At 38.6% G+C, this 17,183-nt stretch overlaps 1 protein-coding gene across 1 annotated transcript in view; it reads left to right on the top strand.

Moving 5' to 3' along the window:
- The window catches only part of ect2 (epithelial cell transforming 2), a 191,484-nt gene that overhangs the window by 113,311 nt on the left and 60,990 nt on the right, over positions 1 to 17,183 (top strand). The window contains exon 14 of the mRNA XM_086088432.1: positions 6,360 to 6,498. Within this exon, the coding sequence (XP_085944558.1) occupies positions 6,360 to 6,498 (139 nt within the window). The remainder of the gene's footprint in view (positions 1 to 6,359; positions 6,499 to 17,183) is intronic.

The raw sequence follows: 17,183 nt of genomic DNA, 5'->3' as shown, positions 1-17,183 counted from the left end.
TCACTTTTTTCTATCACAATAGTAAGGGAACTATTGAGAACTTTTTTTTTAAATTATAAATTACTCTTTTTAAGTGTATGTATAAATACTTACAGAACTGTCTGAAAATGAATATTCACTGTTTTTGATCATAATTGTCAGGTTCATTCTACCTAGAACATTTAATAAACAGACACGGAAAGAAGACAAGAGATATATATTCTTATTACTGGCCAGAAGAATGAACAGAGATGTGCAGATCACAATCTCCTGCCCATTCTGACACATTATATCATTCTTCCTCTTTTTATTGGGTTGACCTATCACATTAACATTGCTGCTCTGAGGGGTTTGGGGAAATACGTAGCAGCAATGTGACAATCATTTACAGAAATTAGTCACTACACAGGCAACAATGCAAACATTTCAAACATTCCTTCACACTAAAAGCTTCTCAACCTAAAAATGTTCCGGCCACTTTTCTTGTAATGAGGGTACAGTTCCTGTCTTGTAATGAAGTTTCGTGACTGCATTCGTCTCCAACTTGCACAGTTCAGACAGAGGTCACAATGTTGAATAAATTCACAAGGTTGAATAAATGCTTTACAATTAAAAAAATACTAAATATGGGATAATTAAGATACATTGATCTAACATTAATAGTAAATAAACTATTTACAGAACAATTTTTTTATAAACTCGGGAAGATAATGCTGAATACAGCACATACAGTAAGATTTTTTTTTTATTGATTCGTAGTGTGTTAGCTGTGCATGTGTAGTGCTTTTACCAGCTAAATAAAAATGAACTTAGGCAGCCAGTGTTAGATACTGACACCAACCTAGCTCTGCCTTGTCAAGAGCGCTGCGGCTGCAGAAAATTAAGGAACAATTAAGTGATAATTAATTACTGTCCGCGTGCCAGAAGGTGAAGCCGCACGGACAGATCCTCACTCTCTGTGTCGCGCGCCGCGGAGAAGAGGGAAGGGCCGGCTTTCCTTCAGTGGGATATTAAAGTAACAATAAATAGGATTTGAACCTTCAATTCATATTTTCATAATTCTGCTTCTGAAACATTGACTTGCAGCTAGATTAATGAAACGTTTGTCATGGCCTGAGGGGGTCTGTATAATTTTTACTGGCACGAAACAACTTTGAGGTGGATGGTGTGAACTCTGCCAAATACAAAAAACTACAAACATGCAGACTCCTTTACGTCATACGTCCTTTCCCCAGTCGTTCCAGATGGAAGTTGAGTCAAACGTCTACGCGCGATTACTGAAATCATGCAGAAGCTACAAAACACCCCAAGAGACAAAGATTTTTGTCTGAGGCGACAATAATAATGATGATAACAAGCCTACATGGATGTGGTTAAAAGCACAGTACAGGATTTCACTCAATGGCGAGGCAAAATACGGGGGATTTCCCAACGACGCTGCCTTTGCGGGGACTCTGCTCTTTTTAGTAGATAGCTTTCCATACTCTGATCAAAAATAATTATGCTAATGTTAGCGATTGGAGAATTGTGTGGTAGCAATAAATAGCCTTCAGCTTGATAGTTTGCCTTTCCACACTGACGCAACCAGCCATGCAACACTCAAAAGTTGTGTTCTTTCTTGTTTACGAATGATTGTGAATGTATTGCGGGAAGGGAGGGGGAGAGCGCAGCGCTTGCGTGTGTATGCAATAAAGAAGGTAAGATCACAACTAGGGCTGAGCGATTAATTGCAATTGCAATTAAAAAGCGGTTTCACAAAACGCGATTACGTAATCGTGAAAGGCTGTGATTTAAATACCCATTAAAACGTAGCGGAAGGAGAGAAAGAGGGTAGGGGAGCAGGAACGTCACCGCTGTAACTAAAGCCTGGTACCATAAGTGCACGTAATTTTGGTGAATTTTTTTGTCTGAGACCTTGAGACGAGTGTCTAATATGTTTTTAGTCTATTTGATCTTGGTTTTAAAACAACACATCACAGTTTTGAGTTATGACTTTTCAGCTGCCGTAGTGTCGCGCTTTGTAAACTGTGAGTGTACACACAAGTGCGGCAGCGGCTAATAAATTTGAGTTGTTCTATATTTTGAGGCTTAATAGATCTGTTCGTGGCCATATGTTGTGTCATCCAATTTCATGAATGAAAATTAGGACGGACGAAATCGTCATTGCTCACCGTCATTTAGGTGCCACCGCAGCTGCCGCCGCAGCCTCTTTTAATGTACATGTATTGTAGCGTTGGTAATAAGGCGGCAAACAAACAACTCTTTAATGACAGTTTGCACGTACCTGTCGGCCATAACCACGCCAGAACACAACAGCTCCGAACGCACTTAGCTTACAAAACAAAAGTAAAAAGTGCAGGAGTGGCGGCTACGATTTAGGAATGGTGGGGAGTTGCCGCTGAATGAATAGAAACGGAAACGCTGTACATGAGTTGAACATTTTAAAAGACAAAAAACAAGCATGACAAAGTAACACTATTTAAACACAAAACGTACTTACCCATGGTAGGAGAGCCATGATAGAAATCCCAGAAATAATGTCCAAAAAGCATATCGATGTGAACGACAGGCAAGCGTGGCTATTGTTTACAAGGAGCGCTCTATATACAGTACATAGTTGTTAACTCATTTGCTCCCAAAAACATATAAATGTGTTCTATTTTAAATATTTTAAGTGCCTGAAAGACATATTTATACATATTTTTATGGGTTTTTTTACGCTAGAGCATAAGGCTTTGATGCATTCTCTCAACTGCACAAAACGGTTGAAGCAATGGTAGTTATTACAAAAACGGCCAGCAGGTGGCAACTGAGTTGAATAGATCAACCAGGGCCATGTTGAAAACAAGCTGATTTACCCACAGTTCTAAGCAGATTTGTGAATAATGATGAAACTTAGCTATATTCCCAATGCCAGTTGCCTGTAGTTGCTGCAAAACGGAAACAGATAGAAATATACTTTTTTTTCCTGATGAAAAAAGAGACTGTGATCTTTAGAACACAATATTTTGTGGGCCTTGCAAAATCAGTCAAAATCCAGTAAAACAGCCTAGAACAAAGGGGATTACTTCAGTGAAAATGGTTGGGAGTTATTAGGGCCCGATTGATTATTACCCTTCAAACATCGGCCAAAACAATCGGCCAATTGGGCCAAATGGCCCATTATTTTTCCCTTAAAATGTTATCATCGAAGAAAACCTAAGTTTCTGACGCTGTGGAAGTACCCTGAATGCACCATTTTGCTTGCGTAGCATTAGCAACTAGCAAGTGTGTAGCCTATGTTATTCTGGTTTTTCTGTTGTTCTAAAGCATCCTTTAAACTGTTTAATGACACCTCAGTTGGAGTTAACTGTAAAACTAAACACACAACAATAAGAATTACATCCACTGTATATTTAAATACAAAACATGCTTCGTTTTTAAACCATCGCTAGCCTAGCGCTAATGCTAAAAGCAAAGGGAGGATCCCTTTTAAAAGCTAAAAGTAGTTAGCATCAACTTCTGGAGTGTATTTCCTTCAAATAACGAATATTCACACATAAATGCTGTGGGAACACATACCAACAGGTAAGAAGATAACACTACACAAAGGCACAAATTATTCACAATGTGTGAAAAATGACTTATTTCAATAGAATATTGCAACTTTCTTCTGTACTCAAAAAGTAAGTGTGTACTAAGTGTGTACAACATGGGTGCACGGCACCACACTGCCCCCAAGAGGCCAAAACACACAGGAACAGTCAATATTTGTTTTTACTGTTTTTTTCAGTTGCTATTAGTTTATTCTATTCTTATTTCACTTTCTTATTGTTTTATTTTGTCATTGTCCTTTCAAGTTGTATTTAAAGTTGATATTTCAAGGATTTAAAGACTTTCTATTCTCAAAATTTAAAGATGCAAACTTCCAAGAATTTTTTTTTTGTCTTAACACATTTCCACAAGATGGCACGAAATACAATCCCCCGGTAAGTAATTTTATGCATAATTTTTTTTTTTTAATAATCGGCCGATTAATCTGTAATCAGAATTTTTTTTGCATTGGCCTCAAAAAAAGGCATATCGGTCGGGCCCTAGTTACTCTTCAGCGTGTAACCCCGGGATCTTGCGGTCTCGCGGGTGCAGATTTCTGGACACGTACAGCTTGCGCAACGCACTTGCTGTGAATTGCAGTCCGTACGGATGCCATACGGAAACCGCTTTGCATCCGTTACACAGTCAGTGTGAACTGGGCGTTAAGAGGTTTTGACCCGACGCCAGTGAAATACAGTTTCTAAATGATGATTGTATTAACCCATTTCGGCCTAAAGTGCCTGACAAAACATGCCTCTAAAACCTCTGGGTGAATTTTTCAGAAACATAAGTTTACATCTGTGGCTTTCACACGAACCTGATTCTGTTTTTATAAACATTCCATATGCGTTTTTCTAAAAATCAGCAAACTTCACACAAACACGACCAACAAGGTACAAATCACTGTGTTCTTGTTAATAGTACCGTCTTTGTTCTTATTATAGATAAACTTGCCATTCACAGGGCCAAGTAAGCTTGCCTCGCTCACCTGTGTCGCACTTGCGTCCAAGACTCGTCACCCTGCTTTTGACTAGTGGCGCAGGTAGGAAGTGACGTGCCACTGCAGCCTACGGGTCACTCAATAGGCCAAATTTCAAATGATTGCGCAGATTTCTCTGCCCTTCACAACCTGACTAAATCAATCCACAGGCGTCATTAGTAACCATAAGGCAAGGGTCATTGTTGATTTGGCCAAAGGTGTATTGGTATTGAAATCAGAAAAGCCAAATGGTAGAGCTGAACACACCTGCTGTGTTTGGATGTTAATCTAAAACTCACAAAGACACTTATTGAAGTCAGTTATTGCCTCCATCTGCAAACAGATGGTGAGACTAATCCAGCCACTGGGCTGCCCTTTGGGTATTCTATGTAGAAAAGCCAAATGGCTTGCCTGTGGGACTAGCGTTAACACGTTAATTTGCAACATCATTAATTATTTTGATTAACGCGTTGCATTAAAGTTTCTCTATATTCCTAAAAATAGATGATTACTCCTTTAAACAGAAATAGCTTTTTGATAGTGGAAAATAGACTACTCACAAAAAGTTAGGGATATTTGGCTTTCAGGTAAAATTTCAGGACGAGCCAGAAATGCATTCTAACCTTTACAAAACTAAGATTTTCAATGAACCTTTTCAACTGTTAAATGTTTCAGTACTTTTTGCACAAGTTGCTACAAAATTCACAAAAAACAATGCTCCAGCTCATCAAGGTGGCATTATCAGGGAACGGCTGTTGGCGACTTGTGTACCTCAAATGGAATGGCCTGCTGTTTCTCCAGACCTGAATCCTATTGAACACCTGTGAGATGAGCTGAATCGCCGTGTAGAGGCTGGAAAGTCTGCATCCCAGAACCTCAATGACCTGAAGGCTGCACTTAAAGAAGTGTGGGATGCCATGCCTCAGCAGACAATGAGTCGACTTGTGAACAGCATGCGACATCCTTGTCAAGCTGCAATTGATGCTCAAGAGCACATAAGTTATTGAGACGTTGAAAATGTTTTGTTGTGGTGTACCCACCATTGTTGTTAACTTTTATTTAAATGAATTGCTTGAGGTGAGGAAATTACCAGTGCATCCTTCTATTTACTACTTCCATGCTATGATATCACTGTAGCATGAACTTTTTACATTTTCCATAAATTTCATCTGAAAGACAAATATCTTTTTTTTATTACTTTTTGTGATTAGTGTATATAAAATAACAGAATTTAACATCTTAATAGTCACACATCTCATTGGTATCACTGACTTTGCCTCATCATTGCACGTTTATGCTTTAACATGGCTGCACTACATTAGCCATTTGCTTGTAGCTACTTACATTTAACTTACCAAGACGCCTGCTAAAATATTTCATAAGCTCCCGGCTCACAGAATCCTAGCTCCCCTCTCTTTTCATTACATCACAGAAATACAAATAGGTGTCAACATACAGTATGATAAACTGTATCACATAGATTTTTATGAGCGATCATGTTACGACATGCTAATGCTAGCGGTTAGCATTAATTAGTGTATGAGGCTTACTCCCCAAGACGAGTAGAAAGCCTCAGCACACGGTCTCCATCTCAGTTAATACAAAAGTGTTCATTGACATGTACACTCACCATTGGGATTGGTTGATGGGTAATCATTTAATTTCGGTTTACTGAATGTTGTTAACTGTTATTGTTGGTGCTTGTAGGTGTTGTCTTTGCTTGTGTAAAGCACATTGAGTTGCCTTGTGTATGAAATGTGCCATAGAAATAAAATCGCCTTTACTCGGCCATAATAATCTATCTGTCTGAATGTATGTTTGTATGCAGATTGCAAGGAAGCGGCACAAAGTTATTAGTACTTTTAAGAGTCCACTGGGACAAACAAGGCCACTACCTCAACTGAAGCACATCACTTTGATGCCACTGTCACAAATTCGAAGAGTTCTGGACCTGCAGGACACAGAAGGTGAGATGACCACATATCCACATTGATAAAAAGCTATACTGAAGTCAGTGCTAACAAATGTTTTGTCAATTGTAAGGAAGTGTTATTTTGGCGGTAGGAGACATTTTGGTTCAAATTTATTTTTTATTTTTTTGGGGTTGGTCTAATGAACATATAAACATAGAAAAACATAAAACACATTACAAGTATAAAATGTAAGTTGAAGTAAAAAGAAAAAGCAAGAATAGGAGTTTACATGTTCAAAAGGGAGTAGGAAGAAGTGAAAAACCTATCTAGTCCTACCCCTTATGTTTTGATTTATTTCAATAGATACAATAATAGGGTAATAATATTTAAATGAAAAAAAATGTATAATCCTGTTTGTGTATACAACTGCACTTTGACATGTACGTACATTTGCCAGTCGCATATGTTCATGTAATTCATAGGCATACGCCATAATTCATCCTCATATTCACATATACAATTTTCATTACACTCATACTGATACATTGAAAGAAATGACACAATTTCTGCCGTTTTGCCAGCTCAAGTCTGAGATAAATACTTTTCTTGAACTTTGCTTTTAAACATTTTTTTTAAACTCAGCAAGTGACTTGCATCTTTTCAAGTCAGTACCAAAATTATTCCACAAATTAACACCTCTTACAGAAACACACTTTTGCTTAATATTTGTTGTTTTGATTTTTTTAGACACTTTGTACCCCTTATGTCATAAGGACTCTCTCTAATTTAAAATGATTGCTTCTGAGTACTGTGGCAGAGTCGATTGTTGTATGTTTTATACATTATTTGTGATATTTTAAACTCTACTAAGTCGTAAAATGTCGTATTTAATTTAATAAATAGTGAATGTGTTGGTTCTGCATATTTTGATCGATTAATAATTCTTTTGGATCTTTTTTGAAGTTAGAAAACCGGGTCGGTATTTGTTTTAAATGCGTTTCCCTAGATTTCCGCACAAGAAGTCCGATATAGTAACAATAGTTAACAGTAAATTTTTTATTTTTTTATTATCTATGTTAGTAGATTGCTTCTATGAATTCCATGACTGCCATTGAGGTGGTCCGTTTTTCTCTAAACCCTTATTGATTTTCACTTAAAACCTTGTTTCTCAATAAAATTGTCCAGTCTCTATGAAAATAAGGTTTCTGGAATTTTTGAGAACTGTGGCAGCAGTGATATTGGTCTATAATTTGTGAATATGTGTCTTTCTTCATTTTTATGAATAGGAATAACTTTTGCTATTTTCATTTTTGATGGAAATATACCGGCTTTAAATGACAAATTACATATATATGTGAAAGGGTGCACAACATATTCTATAATACTTTTTACTAATGTATGTAGAAGAAGTCAGTGGACTTCTTATTTTTTAATGTTTTAACAACATTTAATACCTATGTATCATTAACAACATTAAGCAACATAGTGGATGAGTTTTTTTTAATGTGCTTCTATTTGTTTCTTGGCTCATCGATTTCTTTTGCCAAATTACTGCCAACATTAACAAAATACTCAGTAAAATCATTAGCAATTTTTTTATATAATAATATTTTTAGCTTTTATAAAATATTATGGATAATATTTTTTTTTTTAGCTTTTTACACACGTAGCCAGGGTATTTTTAAAAACGGATATTTCCCTCCTCTGGGTGTAGAAAAAAATAGTGTCTACACCACCACGTCTGTAGAAAAGAAAACATCCACAGCTAACCGCATTATTACGTTCATAACAATTCCAGACCTTAAGGTGGCAACAGTTCCCCAAATCCTATCCAATCAGAGTACGCCTCCATCTGGCGACGCCACTTCCACAAATTGGGCCTACAATGAGATGCATGCCAAGCCTCTAGGTGGCAGTAGTTAGCCAAATACTGCTCATCTCTTGACGTCACTTCACCATATGTCACACAAACACGGACTGTCAGCCGCTGATCTGTATATATGCGGATCAGTAGTGCTGTCAGCACATACAAGACTTTTTTTTTTAATAATAAAAAAAATAGTTAAACAAATAAATACAATATATATATATAAACGAATCAAATATATGACTTCCATACCGGATCAGTCAAGGCCCGGGTTAAAAACGACCGGCATCGGTGCTGTTGACCTACAGGGTGCCGGTAGAAACTGGACTACTGTTGTCGAAGAAGGAGAGGAGGAAGGTGTGTTTGTAGGAAGAAAGAGAAGAGGAACACCAGAGTCTAGGACTGAGAGTAGGGACTTTGAATGTTGCAACGATGACAGGAAAAGGTAGAGAGCTGGTTGACATGATGCAGAGAAGGAAGGTGGACATACTATGTGTTCAAGAGACCACGTGGAAAGGGAGCAAAGCTAAAGGTTTAGGAGCAGGGTACAAGTTGTTCTATCATGGTGTAGATAGGAAGAGAAATGGAGGAGAAGTTAGGGCAAGTTTGGTATACAGGAGAGGAACGCAGAAAGAGAGATGGTGGTTGACTTTGCAAAAATAATAGAAATGGCTTTCATGAATACTTTCTTCCAGAAGAGGCAGGAACATAGGGTGACCTACAAGAGAGGAAGTAGGAGTACATAGGTAGACTACATCTTGTGTAGAAGGTGTAATCTGAAGGAGCTCAGCGACTGCAAAGTAGTGGTAGGTGAGAGTGTAGCCAGACAGCATAGGATGGTAGTTTGTAGGATGACTCTGGTGGTGAGGAAGATAAAGACGGAAAAGGCAGAACAGAGGACGAAATGGTCGAAGCTGAAAAAGGAAATGTTGTATGACTTTCAGGAAGGAGTTGAGACAGGCTCTGGATGGTCAGGAGGTGCTTCCAGATGACTGGACAACTACAGCAAATGTGATCAGGGAGACAGGTAGGACAGTCCTTAGTGTGTCATCTGGAAGGAAAGGGGATAAGGAGACTTGGTGGTGGAATGAGGAGGTGCAGAAGTGGATCCAGAGAAAGATGTTAACTAAGAAGAAGTGGGACACAGAGGACTGAAGAAAGTAGAAAGGATTACAGGGAAATGCAGCGTAAGGTGAAAGTAGAAGTGGCAAAGGCCAAACAAGGGGCTCACGATGACTTGTATGCTAGGTTGGACAGTAAGGAGGGAGAGACTGCTCTATACAGGTTGGCAAGGCAAAGAGACAGAGATGGGAAAGACGTGCAACAGGTTAGGAAAATAAAGGATAGGGATGGAAGTGTGTTGACAGATGCCAGTAGTGTGATGGGAAGATGGAAAGAGTACTTTGAAGAGTTGAAGAATGAGGAAAATGAGAGAGAACGAAGCGTAGAAGAGGTGACTGTTGTGGACCAGGAAGTAGCAAAGATTAGTAAGGACGAAATGAGAAGGGCATTGAAGAGGATGAAGAGTAGAAAGGCACTCGGTATGATATACCTGTGAAGGTATGGAAGTGTCTCGAAGAGGTAGCAGTAGAATTTCTGACCGGTTGTTCAACAGGATCTTAAATATGAGAAGATGCCTGAGGAATGGAGAAGAAGTGTACTGGTGCCCATTTTAAGAACAAGCGAGACGTGCAGAGTTGTGGCAACTACAGAGATAAAGCTGATGAGCCACACAATGAAGCTATGGGAAAGAGTAGATGAAGCTAGACTGAGGGCAGAGGTGAAAATTTGTGAGCAGCAGTATGGTTTCATGCCAAAAAAAGAGTACCACAGATGCAGTATTTGCTTTGAGGATGTTAATAGAGAAGTACAGAGAAGGTCAGAAGGAGCTGCATTGTGTCTTTGTAGAGCTGGAGAAAGTTTATGACAGGGTGCCCAGAGAGGAACTGTGGTTTTGTATGAGGAAGTCTGGAATGGCAGAGAAGTATGTTAAAGTGGTGCAGGACATGTATGAGGACTGTAAGACAGTAGTGAGGTGTGCTATAGGTGTGACGGAGGAGTTCAAAGTGGAGGTGGGACTACATCGGGGATCAGCTCTGAAGAGGAAGAAAGGTGTCAGGTGTAATGTGTGATAGAAGAGATTCAGCTAAAATTAAAGGAAAAGTTTATAAAACTGGTGAGACCAGCAATGTTGTTTGGTCTGGAGACAGTGCCACTGAGGAAAAGACAGGAGACAGAGCTGGAGGTGGGAGAGATGAAGATGCTCTTTCTCTTTGGGAGTGACCAGGATGGATAGAATCAGGAATGAGTACATCAGAGGGACAACACGTTAGAGGCTTTGGAGATAAAGTCAGAGAGGCCAGACTGAAATGGTTTGGACATGTCCAGAGGAGAGATAGTGAGGATATTGGCAGAAGGATGCTGAGTTTCCAAATGCCAGGCAGAAGGTCTAGAGGAAGACCAAAGAGGAGGTTTATGGATGTCGTTAAAGAGGACATGAAGGAAGTTGTGAAGTGTGAGAGCAGAGGATGCAGAGGACAGAGTTAGGTGGAGGCAACTGATTCGCTGTGGCGAACCCTGAAGGGAAAAGCCGAAAAGAAAAGAAGAAAAAAAATATTTGTTAACAGTCAATGAGTAAATCATAAACGGAGCATAGAGGAAAACAAATAAATACAAAATCTTAACTCTTTGACTGCCAGACGTTTTCAGAAAAGTGATGCTGTCAGTGCCAGCCGATTTAAGCATTTTGACTGATCTTTCAAGGTCCACAGAAAATGTTCTGTTTGGACTATGGAAACACACATACTACCAAATGAAAGATTGAACTTTGTTTCTACCTTATTCCGTTCTTTAGTAATCAACAATAGAAAATGGTTAGTTTCACCCAAATGCGCTTGTTTTGGACCAAAATACAGAGAAATCAAGCTTTTAGTGAAACGATATTATTTCATGCACTCTAGTGAATTTTACACTTCTTTTTGTCCATGAATGATGCCACAAACACCTAAATAGTGCTTTACTTCTATAAAACACTACCACCAAGAATGAAAAAGTGTTTTTTGATAGCAAAATACGTTTATTTACATTCAACAGTGTAACAATTTGACAACAATTTGGCAAACTATTTACAAATGTGTGCAACTGTGGTACTATTTACAATTATGTTGATGTTTCAACGACAGTTTTTCTTTTTGTGAAACACTCCCCTGCGTGCAAAGAGACGCAACAGGATTTGCACAACAGATTAGTTTCACTGCGATTGCCTCTTCGCGTGCAGAAGCTACACTTTCTTGCAGGCCGTTTTTTCCGGGGAATAGCAAGTATATACTGCAGTGTGTGTTGCCATAAAGTCTAATATCAGGATCATGCTATGGTTAACGTTACGGTGGTGTTACGTCTGGCTTCCTCATGTCCTTCAGTTGCTATACCGGGTGGTAAGAGATGTTCTGATCCATCTTATCCACTCCATTCATGGTGGCATCGTAGTCCAGAACCAGTGTCTTCTCCGTGATCAGACTGTACCCGCTCCTCCGATGAATATGCATTGGACTCGGGGTACTCTTCATTGTCCGATCGAATGTCCGCTTGTGCAGCTCCGGCGTTAGCAGCGCTAGCCGGTGAGGCTTTATGACGTGAGAATAAAGGCCGCGTCCAACTGTGGCGTCAACCTCGGGATTCACCATCATCATCATCATCATCAATGTGCATTGGTCGATGCTTTTCGACTACTCTCCATCGCCCGATCGAATGTCCGCTTGTGCAGAAGTACCCGGTCGGTTGTGCTGCGCGTTTTCCGGCGTTAGCAGCGCTAGCCGGTGAGGCTTACTACGTGATCATAACGGTCGCGTCAAGGCTTCCAACTTTGGCGTCAAGCTTGGAGTCATCATCATCGTCGACATCAATGCGCTTTTTAGTATTGATCGATGCTTTCCGTCTTTGAAAAAAATGCTCAAGCGTGAACTGCTTACAACCGGTCGCCATTGTTGCTTCATCAGCCATTGTTGCATCATCAGCCATTGTCCCCTCAACACTCAAGCTCCGCCTCACGTCTTCTACTGACGCCCACGGTGGGCGGCCCACCCAATCTTGTCCAAAGAGAGTCATCGCTGCCATCTAGGGGCCAAAACGAGTCATTTTACTAACTAGATCTGCTTGATACTTTCAGCACAGCTGCCCAAGGCTTTCCTCCACCCGTTTCCAAAAAAAAGAAGGAAAAAAAAACATAGTGAACGTCTTTTAACGTCCTCGGCGCCCCCGTAGGTTTTTACTAAACGTTTTATAACGTTTATGGCAGTCAAAGAGTTAAAAAGCTTCACTTCTTTTTTTTAACAACTTTTTTTTCCCACTCACCACACACATATACAAACATGAACTCCCCAGTGGGGAAGCGAATCCACACCGCCTTTTTTTTCCTTCTTTTTTAACAACTTGAGGTATGTGATTGAGAGTGACGTGTGTAGAGGACGACGTAAAACTTTGTTTACTAACGGACACACGCGACCACGGAACCGGAGAAATACACAAATCTTCACTTTGGCCGGAGTTTTTAGAAACCTTCGTTTGTAAAAAATATAATAAAAAATAAATAAATATTCGCGGACGTGTGGATGACAGGGCAAGCTGCAGAAAAATATCTTGTGTTTGCAAAAAAACGGCTACGTGTATACATAGCCTTAATTAAATGATTTAGTATTTTCCATATGTGTATTGCTTTTATTCTGCTCTAATAATGCATGGTGATGATATTTCTTACTTGTTCGTATAATGTTCAATAGTTTATTTTTATAGGTCTTGTAGTTTATTTCAGCTTCCATAGTTCTCAATTTAATAAATGTTTTGTATAAAATGTTTTTCTTTTTGCATGCATTCTCTATCCCCTTCGTCATCCATGCCTTATTTAGACCTTTACACTTTCTTGTGACTTTTATTAATAGACAATGTTTATTGTAATAGTGGACTGAAATGCACTGTATGTGATATTGGGATCATCGTTTGAATAGACCCTCAGACCAGTTATGTTTTTCTAAATCCAACTTAAAGTCAGCCATGGAGCGTTTCTTGTTTCTGATGTGTAAATTTTTGTTGGTTTTATTTTTTTTTCAAAATATTCTTGGAAAATTGCAAAGACCGGAAGATGATCTCTTATATCATTGATAAGAAGTCCACTTTCTTTTTTATGGTCAATTTTATTTATGAATATGTTATCTATTAGTGTAGCTGTATCAGTTGTTATTCTACTCGGTTTCATAATTACAGGGAATAGACTAATATTAAATTTTACTGCATCTCAGAGTTTTGTCTACATATATTGCGACACCCCCTCCCCTTCTATTTTCCCTATTTGTTGTAAACAATTCATATCCTTTCAGTCCCATGTAACTCATTTTTTCATTATCAAGCCATGTTTCCGATATGGCAATTATTTTGAATTTATTTAATTTATTCAGGTACGCTTTGATTGTTGTAAAATTTCTATTGAAATGTATAATTGAAAGTGCATTTTCCATTTTTATTGTTGAATTGATCGTCCATGTAATAGTCGCAAGTGAAACTGGAGTTATCATTTTTGTAAAAGTGATTGTCTGGATCCAAATAGTTTTCAGGGTCGAATGTCTATGTAGTCAGCGTATTCAAATATTTTCAAGTCCATATTATTTGTGTTCATCATGTTCATCTTTCCTTTTTAGGGTTTTCGATTCAATTTAAGGATTTCATGCAGTAACAATTTTATGTCTCTTGTATGAAAGACATTGTCAGAAGTACCAATGCTGCAAATAGTAGAAACTTTTTGCTCTTACTTGGTGCATTAGTATGAAAAAATATATATGAATACTTACATTAATCATGTATGTTTTATAGAACATTACCTAATCAAAACACTAAATAATAATTGAAATCGATTACAACCACAGCACTATGTAAATAAAGTGGCAAAAGTACTATAGGTTCCTCCTGGGGTATGTAATAACAGAAGGGCACATTCGCATTTGGTAGCCATATTAAAAAGTATCGATTCATAAACCATGAATCGATATAGGGCCATGAAAAGGAATATTGATTCAATATTGCTATATTGATTTTTTATTATAATTTTTTTTAACCCAGTTCTACTCGTTTTTGTAATGAATGGCAAGAAACTTAAAAGAAAAATGTCAGACTAATAAATGACAGATGCCGGTTTTTTGTCTGTCGGCGTAATCATCATTCACCGGGTCAAGTGCCGACGTACTTCTCACAGATGGATGCCTGTTTTGCTGACGACTGAAGGAACCAAACCTGCGTGTCCGCTGAGACCTGTTGCCGGCAATGAGTGGCTAAGGAGACTTTCTTTTCTTTCTTTTTTCTTTTTACAATGAACTTAATTTTAAACAGCAAATAGCTATGATTGGCAAAGGAGGCTTTTTTTCTACAATTAACTTTAAACAACAAATAGTACACACATCATGTCGAAAAAATTAATATAGACATTGTATATACAAAACACAAAACATGCCAGGGACGTTTCACAAGATTTAAAATAGAAGCTAAACAAAATAGATGGGCTAAGGAGGCGGAATCAGATAAAGATGAAGGATTTCAGATGTTATTTCAAAAATGTCTGTCCAGTATTCACGAACCCTTGGGCACATAATACAACTATGACTTAGAGTGTTCTCCGATATGAAACATTTCACACAGGTGGGAGATGGCATGTGTAACCTTGCTTTAGAGAAGTGATGAAAACGATGACATTTGTCAACCCTTCTTCCCATTGTGCCTCAGTGATTGTAATACCCAATTCTTCCTCACGCCTGGATTTTATTAGCACAGACTAACAGGTTCCAATAATAACAAATTGGCTTAATAATAATAATAATAATACATTTTATTTATACAGGTAGTCCTCTAGTTAGGAACATCCGACTTACGAACATTCACAGAGACGAAATAGGGCTTATCCATCTGATATCCATAAATGCCATATTTCGCTCGCAAGGTAACATTTTTAAGTGCGAACCACATCAGTACAGTACTATAGTTCCCCTCTCTGCGCCACAATCCCGCCGAGCAGCACCGCACCATTTGCGCACAAAAGGCGCATCTCACTATTAGGCGCACCGTCAATTTTTGAGAAAATTTAAGACCTTTGAGTGCGCTTTATAGTCTTGAAAATATGCTATGTCTTGGAGTTAAAAGTGAAAGTGTATATTATTCACAGCTAATTACTATTATTGTATTATGATTTAAACTTTTATTATTCTATGTATGCCAGTGGCATATAGTGGCAGGCATAACAAATAACTGCTCAATTGGATGGCAAAAGGTAAAACCAACCCGTGTGTGTCATGTTTACCTGTGAATATATCAGTTTTGTGTTCAACTACTTGTAGACTGAAGGACGCATCTGATGAGGAAGGACGCATCTTGTATTCACTCGTGATTTTCACTCCTTTGTGATTTACTGTTGAGATGTGCCTGGCGGAAAAAGAGCAGTAAAAGCGAAAGAAGCTGAAGTCTTCTCTTGCTAAAATAAAGAATAAAATAGAGACTGCAATGCTGGTGATGAATAAGGACGTGTTGGAGACTTTGTGAGATCTTGAAAGAAATGCAGCAGCTACAGAGAGATTTGGAAGAAAAAGATCGGCGTATTGTACTATGGTTAATGTTGATTTTTTATTTAATTTAATGAAAGTTTAAAAAAAAGTGCAAGAAAATTCCATGGTTATATGAAGTAAATGCTAACTTGAATAATGCTGGAACTGGCAAAATTAACTCTTGTTTGGGCATCTTTAATGTGTCCATGTATTGCAAAATGTAAACATGGTCAGACTCTAACTCTTTTTTGGACATCTGTAATATTAACATGCATTGATTGCTGTTTCTAAGAAGAATGTAAACATTGTTGGTATTGTGGCTACACAAAATTGGATATAATAGGTTTTGATTTGGGGACAAGATAACGAAGATATGGAATGGAAGACCACACCGTAAATGGTGTCTCTTTACAGAAAGTATACTGCAGATCGGGTGCGGTTGGTGGTTGCTGGTCTGGTGAGAGCTTAAGGGTATGCGATCCTTGAGTCTGGCTTCTCTAGATGTTGAAAATGTGTACCCATTCATTGGCACGACAGTCGGGAGGCTTTCCTGCTTGCCTAGTGTGAAGACGCAATCTGCTCTGCTCCTGCTTTGCTTGCATTCTTTCAGCTGATAACTGTTTTTTTCTATTTCTCCTGGACATTGTTGGAAATCATTTCCTTGATTTCTGCGTGTTCAAATAAATTCAAAGTTGAAATCTGTGAACAAGTTTGCCAGCTTTATTTCAGATTCTGAAAGTCACCTGTAGTACTGCTCAATCATCGCAGCTCACCCACAGATGTGTTCTTTACAAAGTTCATGCGTGCATATATACAGATATGGTTCCCTCCCCCTCATTGACCATTCGGCCCTTTCTCAGCATGTGATATTTCCTGTCACCCCAATTCTACACACCCCCTCTCTTATCTCTTCCTTCGGGATGTGGGCCACACTGGGCCCCCCCCCCCCCTCTCCCTCTACCAGGCCCCCCCTTTGATCTTGTCCTGTCAGCAGAGTGAGATACAATCTGGCCAACTCCTATTGAGTTTTTTCAGTCCTTAACAAACATGAGGTATACAATTGGCTTCCTAGATAAACTATTGACCTCGGGAGAGCTGGCTCCAGAGATTCCCGCATACCTGCTGTGTGGATTCCGACACCTCACTTCCTTAGGGGGAAAACAGACCACATTCTACCACAGTTTTATTGATCTAACTAAAATCAAAAACACTTTAAAGAATATATATGTAAAACAGAAAAACAATATTAATAATTGTATCAACATATTTACCTTGATGTGGCTTACTACCTTTTTGTT

The sequence above is a fragment of the Leptonotus elevatus genome, chromosome 11 (genome assembly GCF_054856555.1).
Source record: "Leptonotus elevatus isolate MCC_2025b chromosome 11, RoL_Lele_1.0, whole genome shotgun sequence".
Lineage (NCBI taxonomy): Eukaryota > Metazoa > Chordata > Actinopteri > Syngnathiformes > Syngnathidae > Leptonotus > Leptonotus elevatus.
The sequence above is the reverse complement of the archived record's forward strand: the minus strand, read 5'-3'. Positions and strand labels throughout refer to the sequence as shown.